This window comes from Condylura cristata, unplaced genomic scaffold, assembly GCF_000260355.1.
Source record: "Condylura cristata isolate star-nosed mole 26May11 unplaced genomic scaffold, ConCri1.0 scaffold00029, whole genome shotgun sequence".
Taxonomy (NCBI): Eukaryota; Metazoa; Chordata; class Mammalia; order Eulipotyphla; family Talpidae; genus Condylura; species Condylura cristata.
Genome location: NW_004567130.1, coordinates 11679906 through 11692452, shown reverse-complemented (window position 1 = coordinate 11692452; position 12547 = coordinate 11679906). Strand labels below are relative to the sequence as shown.

The window sequence follows — 12547 nt, the reverse complement described above, 5'->3', positions numbered from 1 at the left end:
TGCTCTAGAGAGATCTGCGAAATGGTTTCCTGCCCCCTCACGCTGACCTGGAGCTGGAGCTGGCGGTAAGCGGAGACAACAGGGAGGCCTGGTGGGCAGGGCACACGGTACAGTCATGGGAAAGGAGCCTGGAACAGGTCTTTCTGCACAGCCCTCCGGAGTGCAAACCTGCCAGGAGCTTTCTGCACGTAGCGTCACTTTGGCTCCACACAGCCCTGAGGGGGACGAATGTTACAACCTTCACGGGACATCAGGCTGAGAGAGCTGAAATCATCGCCCAAGATCTTCCCAGTACCGAGCAGAGGGTGTGAGCTCACGCACGGCCGCCATATCCTCTGCACTGTACCATGCTGTAGGGCATCTAGGGCACCCCAAGGTGCCACAAGTGTGAGCACATGGGCACCAAAAACGGAAAATCTCTACTTCTGCTACATGGACAGACAATTCTGAGCTTCCTTAAAATACATTCAGGGATGAGAACTAGAATTCACAAATCTGGCAAAGCCCAGTTATTCGCAGGCCTACGGGAAGTCACTCGTCACTAAGTTCCCCCATTCGGCAACTACAGCTCGAACTAGAGGCGGAGGGACTAGGATGCGACCTGGCAAAACTGGAACAGTCCATTTTCAGAACCCCAGAACAGGAGATAAAGTCCAGAGGTTCTTCAATTCACCATCACCTGCCAGGTCCCATCCCATGCCAGTCTCGGTGACCTGAGGCAGGGCACCTGCCAGCAGACCTCTGCTCTACCCTAGCCTCCTCCCTAGTAAGCTGGGTACCTTCACCACCACAGATAATCCTATTTCCCCTACTTCACAGAAGAGTAAGACAGTAAGCTACTGGCTCCTTGAAAGGCCCAAGGCTAGCAGGATAGGCAGGTACACAGTCAGTCTGGCACGTCTGGTCACGCCGCATCTGCTCAATGAACACAAAACTGACTAGACACCAGCACACTTACTTTAAAAAGCAGGAAAGGTAACCACCTGCCCAGCCCAAACGGCTCCTTTGAGAATCAGATGTGATGAATGGGCAAGCTTGGCACATCGGTGGATGACATCATAACCTCACAACTTAAAAATACCACTGCCAGAGGACATTACAGGGAAACTCACACCCAGCAATGTGACAGATTAACTACTTCACATCACTGAGTGATTTCACATCCGGTGTGGGCAAAAGACAACCGTGAAAAGCTCAAATGAACAACTTGGAGCAAATCCTTGAATCCTATGTTCTGAGTCCACCTGCTCATCTGTAAAATGAAAATGTGTTCAATCCCTTCCATCAGGTGCCCTGTCTAGAGCCCGTGAAGCAGGTTTGCCCAGCAGAAGGTACCAGCAGTATCTAGAGAGAGGAAGAGAGAGGGAGGCCAGGGTATTCCCCCAGTCCCAGTCCCTCATGGAAAACTGGGCTGCTCCCCCTTGACCAAAGGTTTCAACTCCTCTCACACACTCGTTGCGAAAGCAGGCCACTCCCTCACCCCTTCAGGTCTCAGGGCGGACCAAGGTCCCGCAGTTACCAGCCCAGCCGGAGGAAATTCCGGAGGAAATTAAATCTTTGCTCCTGACTTCCCAGCCCATGGCCTTAGTAAGTCTTTAATTAGTCTTTCCACGCATAATCCTAATTCAAAGGGCCACCTATTCCTTCCGAAGTCCTGCACGACACAAGAGTTAGAAATCATCTTACTACTTAGCTGAGCTGGAAGGCGCGCATCAGAGAAGTCAAGAAATGAATCCAAGCACATACAGGTGTGAAAAAGCTAGAACAGGAGCCTTAGCCTCTGGCCTCTGAAATCTCCTTATCTTTTCATTTCTGTTACTGTCGACAGGGTCCACACTTTCCCTCCACACCGTATTTTATCATCATCCTTCCTACTGGAAAGTAAGTTACACTAAGACTGTATCTTTACCACTGTCACAGTGTAACGCCCTGGCTCAGAAGGGGCGTTCTGCAGTCGGTTCAAGTTCAAGACCCAAATCGCCACTAAGAAGTGCAATCTTGGGGGGGGGGGGGTCCCCTCCACCAGGAGACCCGGTAACCTCCCGTAAAACACGATTTCCTTCCCTGGGTCGCTGGGAGGATTCAACGAGGCCAGGCTGGCAAAGCCGGGAGCAAGCAGTAAGCGCGTAAGTAACAGGAGCGACGGTGATTTATAGCGGTTCTGCCGCCTCGGCGGCTTTACGAGCGCCGAGGACCGGAGACCGGGCTGGACCTGGGGCCCAGGGGAAAGCCTTGGCCCGGCGCACCTGCTCCTCCAGACGCTCGATCTCCAGCTGGTTCTTCTCCTCCTCTTCGTCGTACTCCCATTCGTACTCCCCGGGCGAGCTCTCCGCGGAGGACGCCATGGCGTACTCCTCATCTCCATCGCTCTCACTCACGCCTTCCTCCTGCTGGTCCCACCCTGGCCCCGGGGTCTTGTACGTCGCGGAGGCCACGGCCCGGGACAACACCTTCCTCCTCGTCCTGGCGGCCTTCGCCTCATCCTCCTCTCCCTCAACCTCGGGCGCAGCCTCGGGCTCAGCCTCTGGTTCCGAAGCCGACGCTGCGGCCGCGGTCGCCATCTTGCTCCTCCAGCGCCTCTCGAGCCTTCACTGGGCCTCGGAAGACCCGCCAAGGCATGTGCTGCCCGCGGCGAGCGCCTGCCCCAAACCCCCAACACCTGCCTCCTCAGGAGCCCGTGAGCCGCCTATGAGGGGGCAGCTGGGGGTACACGCGGGGCATGTTATTTTTAAATACTTCGGGGGGTTCCCGTTGAAATAAAAGCTAAATTAATATAGCGTGTGTTCCGTCACAACTCTGGGCACAAGTTGGGTCTTTGGACAGGAAGTGGAGGCCATTAGCGGAAGTCTTGGAGCGAGCGTGATGACAGTAGTGAAGGGTTTGGCACCATCTTGAGAAGGTCAAAGGGATTCTTGGTTTCAAAGTCTTCGGTACCCCCTCGTCTGACCTGGAGCGTGGTTTGGTTTGATGAGACGCAGACGCAAAGAAAACCCCAAGTCTTCAGGGAAGGATCGATTGCACCATCCATAAGAAAATCTCACTTCCCAAAAGATTCCTCCCCTTTGTGTAATACCTGCTGCCTTGTAGGCGTTAATTACGTGTGTTTTCTGGTTTGCAAAATCGTATTCAGCAAGCCATTATTATTAAACTACATTACTGTGCACTTAGTTGGAAAGTCTTAATTGCTAGGCATTTTCATGTAAATGTGAGTTTGTTGCGTACAAAAATAGATACAATCGATATGTACTTTTTTTTTAAAAATCAGGGCATGGTATTCGTTGCCTTCTTAATCAGGCTCGCAAGGTTTTGAAGTGGTTAAGCATTGCTGTCTGTCCTTGTTCCTTGCCTTTTGATTTCATTATCATGATGTTAATTACATCAGGAATTGTGTCTTCTTTCCGTTGAATCCCCCAAAACCTAGTTTAGCTACGTGACATATGATAGGTGCCCAACACATAATTTGCTCTATGAATGAAGAACTGCCCGTGAGTTCGTCCAAAAGACAAGATCGAGCCTGAAAGAGCCATACGCCTAGGATCACCCAGCCAGGAAGGTGCAGGACTGGGGTCCTAACCCAACAATTGTCCGAGTTCAAATCTCAGTTGAACCTAACTCTCTGGCGACCTTGGATAAGTTACTAGAGCAAGCTGAACCTCAACTTCCTTGGTTGCAATATAAGGTTAAGAAAGGGCTGGGTGACCTTCTGCGCCGCATTCTAGCAGTGGGCTTTGAGAATGCCAACTTGAATGCCCGAGTCGAGCTTGAGGTCTCCTCAGATCCAGAGCTCAGCCCTGGGGGGAGAGTGAGCCCTCCAACAACTTCGGACCTTCCCGCTCCGCGCCCCGCCCGCCCCTGGGGGCGGGGCCAAAACGCGACTTGTCCTAGGAGCAGGAGGGCGCAGGCGCAAAGTCGCGGTGACGTAAAAGGACGCGCGCTCCAAGCAGGGAGCCGACTAGCGTCCCTCGCCTGGGTCTGGCGCCTGGTCTGCGCAGGCGCAAGCCCGCAAGATGGCGGCGGCTGGAGCGGGCCGTCTGAGAAGGGCGGCTTCAACACTGCTGCTCCGGAGTCCGCGCCTGCCAGCCAGGGAACTCTCAGCTCCGGCCCGCCTCTATCACAAAAAGGTAACAGCAGATCCGCATCCGCTGGGAGCCGTCTAGGGGAGCCAGGTGTGTCGAGGCCGGCCAAGGCCTGGCATAGAGAGGAGGGGCCGCCGGCTCTGCGCGGCCTGGGGAGGCGAGGCTCTCGGCCCTGGGCGGAGGAGCTGCCCCCTCGCACGACTTCGCCCTCCACTAACTTTGCCTCGTTGCGCAGTAACACTGACCGCGCGAGAAATAAAAATAACAAGCGCGGACTACCAGTTGGCCCCGCTTTCCGTGCGTCCACGTCCAAACCTCTAAACGTCCAAGACCCTCTAAGGAGGGTCTTGTTATCGCCTGCCAGTGTGACTCCAGAGACCGGCACTCGCCGGCGGGGGCTCCGGCTTCAGCAGGCCACTGCCCTGCCCAGGTGACCTTGGGCAAGTCTGCGTGGACTTAAAAACAAAAAGGATCATAGCCCCTCCCGTGGGATAATGTGATGGTGAAGTGGAGAAGGTGCCGACTACTTAGCACACTTACGGTGCATGATGTTGTTGTTGTTGTTTAAGAGCTTATACCCTCTGGGTGTAGTCAGACTCGTAGCCAGCTGTCACAATGTTTTTATTTTGGTTTTGGTTTTGGGCCTGGGGTGGAAGCATAGGGAGTAGAGGTAAGTGCGTAGCTTGCAGTCCTTGCCTGCTGGGGGCGTAAAGTTCTCTGAACCTGAGATTCTTTCACGTGGGAAACTACTGTTTAAAGAATGCAGTATGTCATCATGGATCCAAAAGTCCAGATAGGATATCACCGTGTAGGTCCTTGGGCTTGGCGTCAAAATCCGTGGTCAGGAAAGTAGGGGGACAGGAGGATTGGGAGACTTACAGTTAGCTAGTATGCAACCTCAAGGTTTTTAAAGCCATCGTGTGCCAGTTTGAATTGATATTTAATTCTGTCCCGGCTTCGCGTTTGCCAAGGACTTCACTCCTCCCCGCCCCTTCAGGGGCGTGTTTTGTTGACAGTAACACGCTGCTTGAATCTGAGCTCACAATCTTTATCAGCCACTAGGGTGCGCTGCTGTTCCAGGCTTGGTTTCAGAGCCCTGAAGTCAGTAATGGTACTGTGTTTATTTTTATTATTCTATACAAATTCCAGAATATTGAGTATATATTATTATATATACATTTCAGAACATTGTCCCTTCTCTAGTAGTATCCTTGAGGCATCTGGGAAGCCTTCAATTGTTGAGCTGCAGTTATTTTTAGAATGTTTGATTGAGCCATCTTTTTGGAAGGGCTTTTATTTGGAAATAACATGGGGGGGGGTTATGTAGGTAGGTGAAGGTTAAGTAACGACTTGATTTTAAAACATAATGGAACTAAGACGTGATTTTGCAGATTTTCCTTCAGTATCTCAACACTTTCAGATCTCTGAAGATAGGAAGAGATACAAAAAGAATTTGCGTCACAAATGGTGGTTCTCATTGACATAGGGTAGGCCTTCCTGCTCTGGTGAAATTTGGTATTTAGCAGTTGCCTGCCAAGTTCAGGTTGCTGACTTTGATAACTTGCCATCAGGCCCTCCCTGGTGGCTCGGGAGGTTAAAGCACAGCACTGTAAGCGAGCCACAGCTGCTTCAGTGCGAGTTCGATCCCCGGGCTGCCTGGGAGCTGACCCATATGTTGCAGCAGACCTCTCCTGACCCGCCGGCTGCTCCCCTCAACAGTGCACTTTGTCAGTCTGCCAGTTCTACCCCCGACTCTGTCTCTGGTGAATCCTCTCACTCCTCTGGCCTGTACCTTGGCTCTGTACATATAAATAAATAAATCTCTTAAAAAGAAAATTAGAAAGATTTGCCATCAAGTCAAGGGGCCAATACCAAAAGAGAATTATGATTTCTTTTAACCCTCTCATTTCAGGTGGTTGATCATTATGAAAATCCTAGGAATGTGGGCTCCCTTGACAAGACATCGAAAAATGTTGGAACGGGCTTGGTGGGAGCTCCAGCATGTGGTGATGTGATGAAGTTGCAGGTACAGCTGGTTTTCATCTTTAATTTTTATTTTTGCATCGAAGAGCTAGGGTGGGCCAGAGGGGCAGGCACTGAGGCTTAACCCCAGGTCACAGGGAGTTCCTTGTTTTCGTCTTCAGTGGTAATGATGATAATCCTTTTGCCTGTACACTACTTACAGGTTTGTACAGAAATATTTCAATCAAGTTTCCATCTTAATTCCTGGGAAATGGGATGAGTCAGTGTTCTGATCACAGCAGGGGCTCTCTGACACTGTGCTGCCCTTTCTGACATAGTAGCTGGTCTTACGTTTCAACTCACTGTATTAGCTAACATTCCAACTTCAGTTAAGTAAAAGGTTTTGTGAACTTTACCGATCAAAGGAAACCTGTAACTGTTCAGCTAGCAATCCCCAGTGAGACAAGAAGTACAGTAAGCCAAACCTCCCCCAAATTGGAGACCACATGAAGGTGTGGCTGGCCCCTTGGGTAAACAGTAGCTCTGGCACAGTCTACTTCATGTGGGTGGGCAGCGTTCCAGAGGTCTTCATGCCTGTCTTGGAAAACAGAAACCAGGCAAGTGGGAACCACCAATTGTAATTTGGTGCCCCAAAAAAACATTAGCCAGAGACCTTTCTTGCAGGCCCTCCCATGTTTGTAGAAGCACATCGACCCGGCAGCCATGAGCAAAAATAGCAGGCAAAGAAAAAACCAGAGTGGAGAAGCGAGGCCGGTGCAGTTCTGCGTACTTGCTCTCACATTTAACTTTTCGTCCCCAAGCTCTTTGAACCAAAGTGAACTCAGTAGTTAATGCCAAAAATCTAAGGCTGGGGAGCAAGACCAAAGCTCTTGGGGAGACTCAGTGACCCCTCCAAGCATGCCAGGCTCTATGGGGAGGCACCAGGAACCACCACTTAACTCCAGTCTCTTTTCTAGATTCAGGTGGATGAAAAGGGGAAGATTGTGGACGCCAGGTTTAAGACATTTGGCTGTGGCTCTGCAATCGCCTCCAGCTCACTAGCCACCGAGTGGGTGAAAGGGAAGACGGTAAGATGCTTCCAAGGCTGCTTCCCCGCAAGCCTGCCTCTCACTTCAAAGAAGGGCCAGTCAGCGAAAAAAGTGATCATGATTTTTTCCAAATAATAAAGCAATTATTTTTTAATTTCTCCTACCTAAATTTGATTAAAGTCTCCTTCACAGTGTGAATTATGGATAATCTCATTAAGTATTTTTTAGTTTAGGGGTGGCTGTTAATGATCATTTTTGTTTGGAGGTTTTAGTGGCATTTGTTTTGTGTTTAATTAACTAAAAAAAAAAAAAATCCTCATCTCGCCCTATAATAAAGTAGAAGTCAAGGTGCTGTGAGGAGAAATGATGTGCTGTACTTTCTCAAGTGGGAAGTAAAGTGGTTTGTTGGCTTGTTTCTTCCCTCCCCTCATGTTTCAGAAAGGATCACAGGCGGCTTCCAAGGATTCATGAAATTACAAACCAGCTTGTGCTAAAATAGGGGTTAAAACATCCAGAACAAGGAGGGTGGGGCAGGCAGAGCGGACCAGTGTGCGGGTGCCAGCCGCAGGCCCTCCGAAGGTGGAGTTAGGAATGCTGGAGCATCCTGTTCTCTGGCAAAAGCTCTTTCCCGGCAGCTGCAGAGGTGGAAGGTGACGGGAAAAGCAGTGACGTGCTGGGCTCTAAAACCCGGTCCTTACGTAGGAAAGCCAGACTGCAGGGTACTCGTCTCGGTGGCCGCCCAGAGCACTGAGTCACGGAGCAGCGTGCCCGGGGGCCATGACGTATGCTAGGCCCCGTGCTGCCCGCTTTCCGTGGCTCAGGCCTTCTTGGCAAGGCCCCTGTGCCCAGGAAACACGAGCCTACCTGTTCTGGCAGGAGGAGGTTCTGGAGTGATTTGTCAAGAGCTGTTCTCGGGGAGAGGAGAACCCAGGAGCCAGGGCCCTGCGGCCCTGTGAGGCGGAGGCTGGCCAGTGGGCCTTTCTTTGACCTGAGAGCCTCATCTGAGTTTTCATGCGGCAGAGAACTTCCTGCCCTGGGTTAAGTCCTCCGACACTCGGCAAACCGCGGGCGCCTCTGCCTGAAGGCGCCAGATTCTCCCGTGGGGACAGGAGGAGCTCGATGAGAGCCCTCACCCCAGGTCTCGGGGCTCCGCCCATGCTGGAGCGCCGCCAGCCTGCCGCACGCCCCTCTACCCTCCCTGCACCCTCAGCACTGACTGAGGGGCTAGGCGTTAGGGCGTCCACGCACATCGGCCCCTGCTGCCTCCTTGAGGAGAGCTCAGGGTGCTGACTCTAGCAGATCCCTAAGCGACGCGGGTGCTCCGGCTTGTGGAGGTGCCTGCCGGCCTGCTGAGCCCGCTGCATGGGAGTGTAGGCCTCACACCAACAACCCCAGCTGCAGCCTGGACAGGCAAGTGGGGTCCACAAAGTGCCTGGCCCTCAGCCCTTAGTTGGGTTTACTAGATAGAAGTCATCCCACCACCCTGAGGACCTCTGGCCTTTTTTACTGTTGTTTCTCAGGACACTAAAACTGCCCTCTTCCCTGTGTCTCAGGTGGAGGAAGCCTTGACCATCAAAAACACAGACATCGCCAAGGAGCTCTGCCTTCCTCCAGTGAAGCTGCACTGCTCCAGTGAGTGCCCACCGGTGCCAGCCAGCAGACAACCGGCATCATTTCTCAGCATGGAGACAGTGGCAATGGGACATTCTGGTCACAGAGTCCATCTGTAAAAACTCCCAGGGTTAGGGCCACGGAGTGCATCTGTGACTGGTAGAGCGGGGCGGTCCTAGCTGTCTCCAGGAGCCTCGGGGCAGGCAGTGCTGGCCGGCATGCTGAGCCCGCCATGCGCCGGTCCTGACCCTGAGAGGCATTCTGCAGCCCACAGAGGGAGGCACTAGGCCACCTCACGCCACACAGGAAACCGGGGCGCCCGGCCCCATGACCCCTGATGGAAGAGCCAGAGTTTGAGCCCAGCCTGATGTCAGAGTCTGGGTCGTGCCTGCCCACTCGGAAGGTCAGAGCCCACAGAGCACACTCGGCTCGGCCGTAACTTGTGCCTTGCCGCGTCACTTCCTGTCCGGCGCTGCTGCTCTGGGAGCCTGGTGCCGGCCTGGTGGGGCGCCTGTCCTGGGGGAGGCCCAGGTGCCCTAGCCTTGCACTCCGCTTTCCAGTTCCGCCTCTCTCAAACCTGAGGTCCTCAGGTCTCCTCCCACCCCTTCCCGGGGAAAGGGGATGAAAACAGCAGCCGCAGGGCCCCGGTGGAGGCCACCGGGATGAGGCCAGTCAGGCCTCCGCGGGAGCAGGCTGTCAGGAGCAGGGTGCGGGGCAGGGCCTGCTGATGCGTCCTCAGGAACTCGGCTGCGCCCGAGTTCTTCACTTGCGCTGGAGATTGGGGTGCCCGTGAATGAAGACCTCAGCATACAAACACTTTCATGCCGTTTCCCAAAACCCCGGGCTTTCCATGAGGCCTCTAAAGTGCTGAGAGTTGCAGTGATGCACCCTGCTGCTGGCCAGCTGCCATTTTCATGTCCCTCTTAGCATCTTTTTAATATCAATTCCAAAATAAGTTTTCGAACTTGGGGTCACTTGAGAGGCAGTCGTGCTGGCTAATGGGCGTGACCCAAGTACAGCCGCCGCCTCAGCCAGCCCTGCCTCTGTTCCTGGCTTGCACGTCAGCAGGTGAGAAGTAGCATTTGCGGCGTCCTTGCTCGGTACACACTCGATGGAGTCCTCTCCTCATACTACCCTGGCGGGAAAGCGTGAGGGTCCTAGGGGCTTAGCCCCGTCTGTCTCTAACCCTCCCGGCTCCCCGCTCCCACCTCCGCCGGCCCTTGAGGATTATTTGAGGGCTCTGTCCTTTGGTCTGGACACTGACACGCTCTCTTTCCGTTACTTCCAGTGCTGGCTGAAGATGCAATCAAAGCCGCCCTGGCTGACTACAAACTGAAGCAGGCGCCCCAGAAGGGCGAGGCGGAGAAGAAGTGAGCCTCCAGCCGCAGCCACCCAGCAGTTTGTCCACCTGCCTGCGAGCATAGGTGTCCAGAAGCCCCTCCCGCTGCAGTAAATAAAAATCCCCCACTGAGATGTGCTTGCTGTCCCGAGTGGCTCTGGTGCCAGCAGAGCACAGTCTCGCTGTTCTGAATCCTGTGGTTTCTGCCCCCCGCCCCACGTCTGTTACCTGAACCCAGCTCATGTTTATTTTGAATTGTGTGGCCTCAAAACTGAATTGAACAAGTTTTGCTAGCCCATGAAATGCACAGATCTAATTTACCTGAGTCTATTTTGCAGAAGACTAAATAGAGCGTCCTGGCACGATTGTTTGCTAGGAGCAGTCACTGTACATGAGGCATGCGCGCGTGTACGCAATAAATGAAAGTGAAGACAGTGTGCTTCTCTGCTGAGCCTGCTCTTGGGTCCTCGCCTCCGTGGCGATGGCTGCATGTTTCTGAGCAAACAACACTGAAAGGCTACAGATTTCCACGAGCCCAAACTTGATGCTGTGAAACGTGGGTGAGGGCGAGGGCCTTGGCATCTCATGCACGGCGCGAGGCAGCAGGCTGAGGACTCGGGGTGAGCCTGTCAGTGATTTCCCTGGTTTTTGAAATCTGAGCGCTCTTGGCTCTAACGCTGCTGGAGCTGTGGATCAAATACGCTTCACCGGGGAGTCAGTTTGGCCACATGCTGCACCCGGGTGTGGGCCCTGGCTGGTGGCAGTGAGCCGAGCCCCGGGGAAGACAGCTGGGGTCTCTGCCGGCCCGTCCGCTGCAGTGACCGAGTAGCAGACTGGAGTGACGCTGGGGTCACTGCCCTTCCTGACCCTGTCCCCCAGCAGACGGCAGGGTGTGCCATTCCGAGGTACCACAGTCCTGCTCAGCTAACATCCACTAAAGGAAGCCGAATTTTCTAGTGAAGCAGGACGCCGAGATCTCTGCTCTCACCAGCTCTCCCGAAGCAAGATGTGTCATTCTGATGCAGTTTTTGGTCCAGGCACAGACTAACTGCCTGCTAAATACACTGTCCGTGTTAATGGCTTTAAATCCTCGATTCTGGTGAAAGGCACAGAACTGCAAAGGCTGCGCCCTCCACAAGCGTGGAGACCACAGAGCTGGCCTCCGTAGGAGTCTCACACTGGAGCCCGGTGCAGCCCTGTCCAGCGGTGCCCTGTGGCGTATGCTATGTAATTCTCGGTCACTCCAGGCTGGGCTTGTTTCTTTCCCATCTTTATTACACGTGGTAACTAATTCCCCTCCACTTCCTTTGTGATTTTCTAAACGAGGCATTTTTGTACCACCTGACATCCCTGATTTCTAACATCAGAAGCTTCTTGTAAATCGCCACAGCAATGCTACCAGGATAGGCCAAAGCTCTCAAGAGTGGTTGTACAGCTAAGAGGCGTAATTACACTGAAGACACTCCTCTGCCCAGCAAATCTAGTTTTCACCACACGAGGGCATCATGCGCCCTGCAGAGAGCTGCCACCCAGCGGGGTCTTGGCACCACTTACATAACAGATCTCAGCACAAGGTCCCAGTCTACCCAGCAAACACCCCTGCCTGTTCCAGGCCCCCACCCCGACAATCCGCTGACTCCAAGAGCTCTCTGTGGTACACATTTCAAACAAGGAAACTGGTTCAAAAGGTCAATAATTCGGGCCCACTGATCTGGGCTGGGTGACCCAACGTATGCACCCCCCCCCCATTCGTATCCAGGCAAAACACACCCAAGTCCCCGCCCAGCCTCTATAACGGCTACACCTCTCACACCAAGCCTCGCCTTCAGGCCTCCGCTGTTCCTCCTCCACTCAGCCTGGGGTTCTTGTTCCAGGTAGCGCTCCCTCTGGGGAGCCTCCCCTGACTTCCCCCAGGCTGAGCTCTGTGCCCCTCTCTGCTCCATATTCCCCTAATCCCTGACCCCGTGTGTCGTGAAGTATTGCGTTTGCTATGCCATCCTATATCACTACCCAGAGACTGGGTTGGGGTTTTCTTTGTATATTTTTTCTCAATTTTAATCAGGACTATAGAAAAAACTCCCAACAGCATGAACTGGAACAGAATGATAGGTGTTTCCTGGCCACCCTGCTAAGTCCCCAGATTCCCTCCTCAGATCTCTCACACCTCTAGTGTCCCTCAGAGCTGTTCTAGGCATGTCCAGTTTGTGTCTAAATAGACTGCCCCTTTTTTTCCTTTATGCACAGTTTCGTAATACACAAAATTCTTTCATTTTCCATTCAACTTTATTTCTGAAGGTCATTCCATAGCAGTTCCCATAGACCTGCCTTGTTCTTATTAACAGCTGCACAGCGTTCTGTGTGTGGGTGCCCGTAATTAGTCTCCTGTTGATGAGTGTGAGCATTGTCTTCATGTCAGTGTCTTAACTAGGGAAGCCAGCATCTGGTACAGTTCTTGACTTAGTAGGGACTTCATGAAGGATGGATGGGTGATGGAAGGGTGGAAGGAAGGG

General features: G+C 53.1%; 2 protein-coding genes across 2 annotated transcripts in view; one reads left to right on the top strand and one right to left on the bottom strand.

The window, feature by feature from the left end:
• Positions 1–2648, bottom strand: part of SART3 (squamous cell carcinoma antigen recognized by T cells 3) — a 30926-nt gene extending 28278 nt beyond the window's left edge. The window contains exon 1 of the mRNA XM_004690965.2: positions 2247–2648. Within this exon, the coding sequence (XP_004691022.1) occupies positions 2247–2561 (315 nt within the window). The 5' untranslated portion in view covers positions 2562–2648. The remainder of the gene's footprint in view (positions 1–2246) is intronic.
• A 1294-nt stretch (positions 2649–3942) lies between these two features.
• On the top strand, positions 3943–10472 carry ISCU (iron-sulfur cluster assembly enzyme). Its single transcript, XM_004690963.2, has 5 exons — positions 3943–4121; positions 5989–6102; positions 7016–7126; positions 8641–8719; positions 9987–10472. The coding sequence occupies exons 1-5, from the start codon at positions 4008–4010 to the stop codon at positions 10070–10072; spliced, it is 504 nt and encodes a 167-aa protein (XP_004691020.1). The 5' UTR covers positions 3943–4007; the 3' UTR covers positions 10073–10472.
• Positions 10473–12547: the final 2075 nt, after the last annotated feature.

Coding starts and splice junctions, on each gene's coding strand:
- ISCU (XM_004690963.2), top strand. CDS start 4,008: ATGGCGGCGGCTGGAGCGGGCCGTCTGAGAAGGGCGGCTTCAACACTG. Junction 6,103..7,015: donor GTGATGTGATGAAGTTGCAG/GTACAGCTGGTT, acceptor TCTCTTTTCTAG/ATTCAGGTGGATGAAAAGGG. Junction 8,720..9,986: donor AGTGAAGCTGCACTGCTCCA/GTGAGTGCCCAC, acceptor CGTTACTTCCAG/TGCTGGCTGAAGATGCAATC.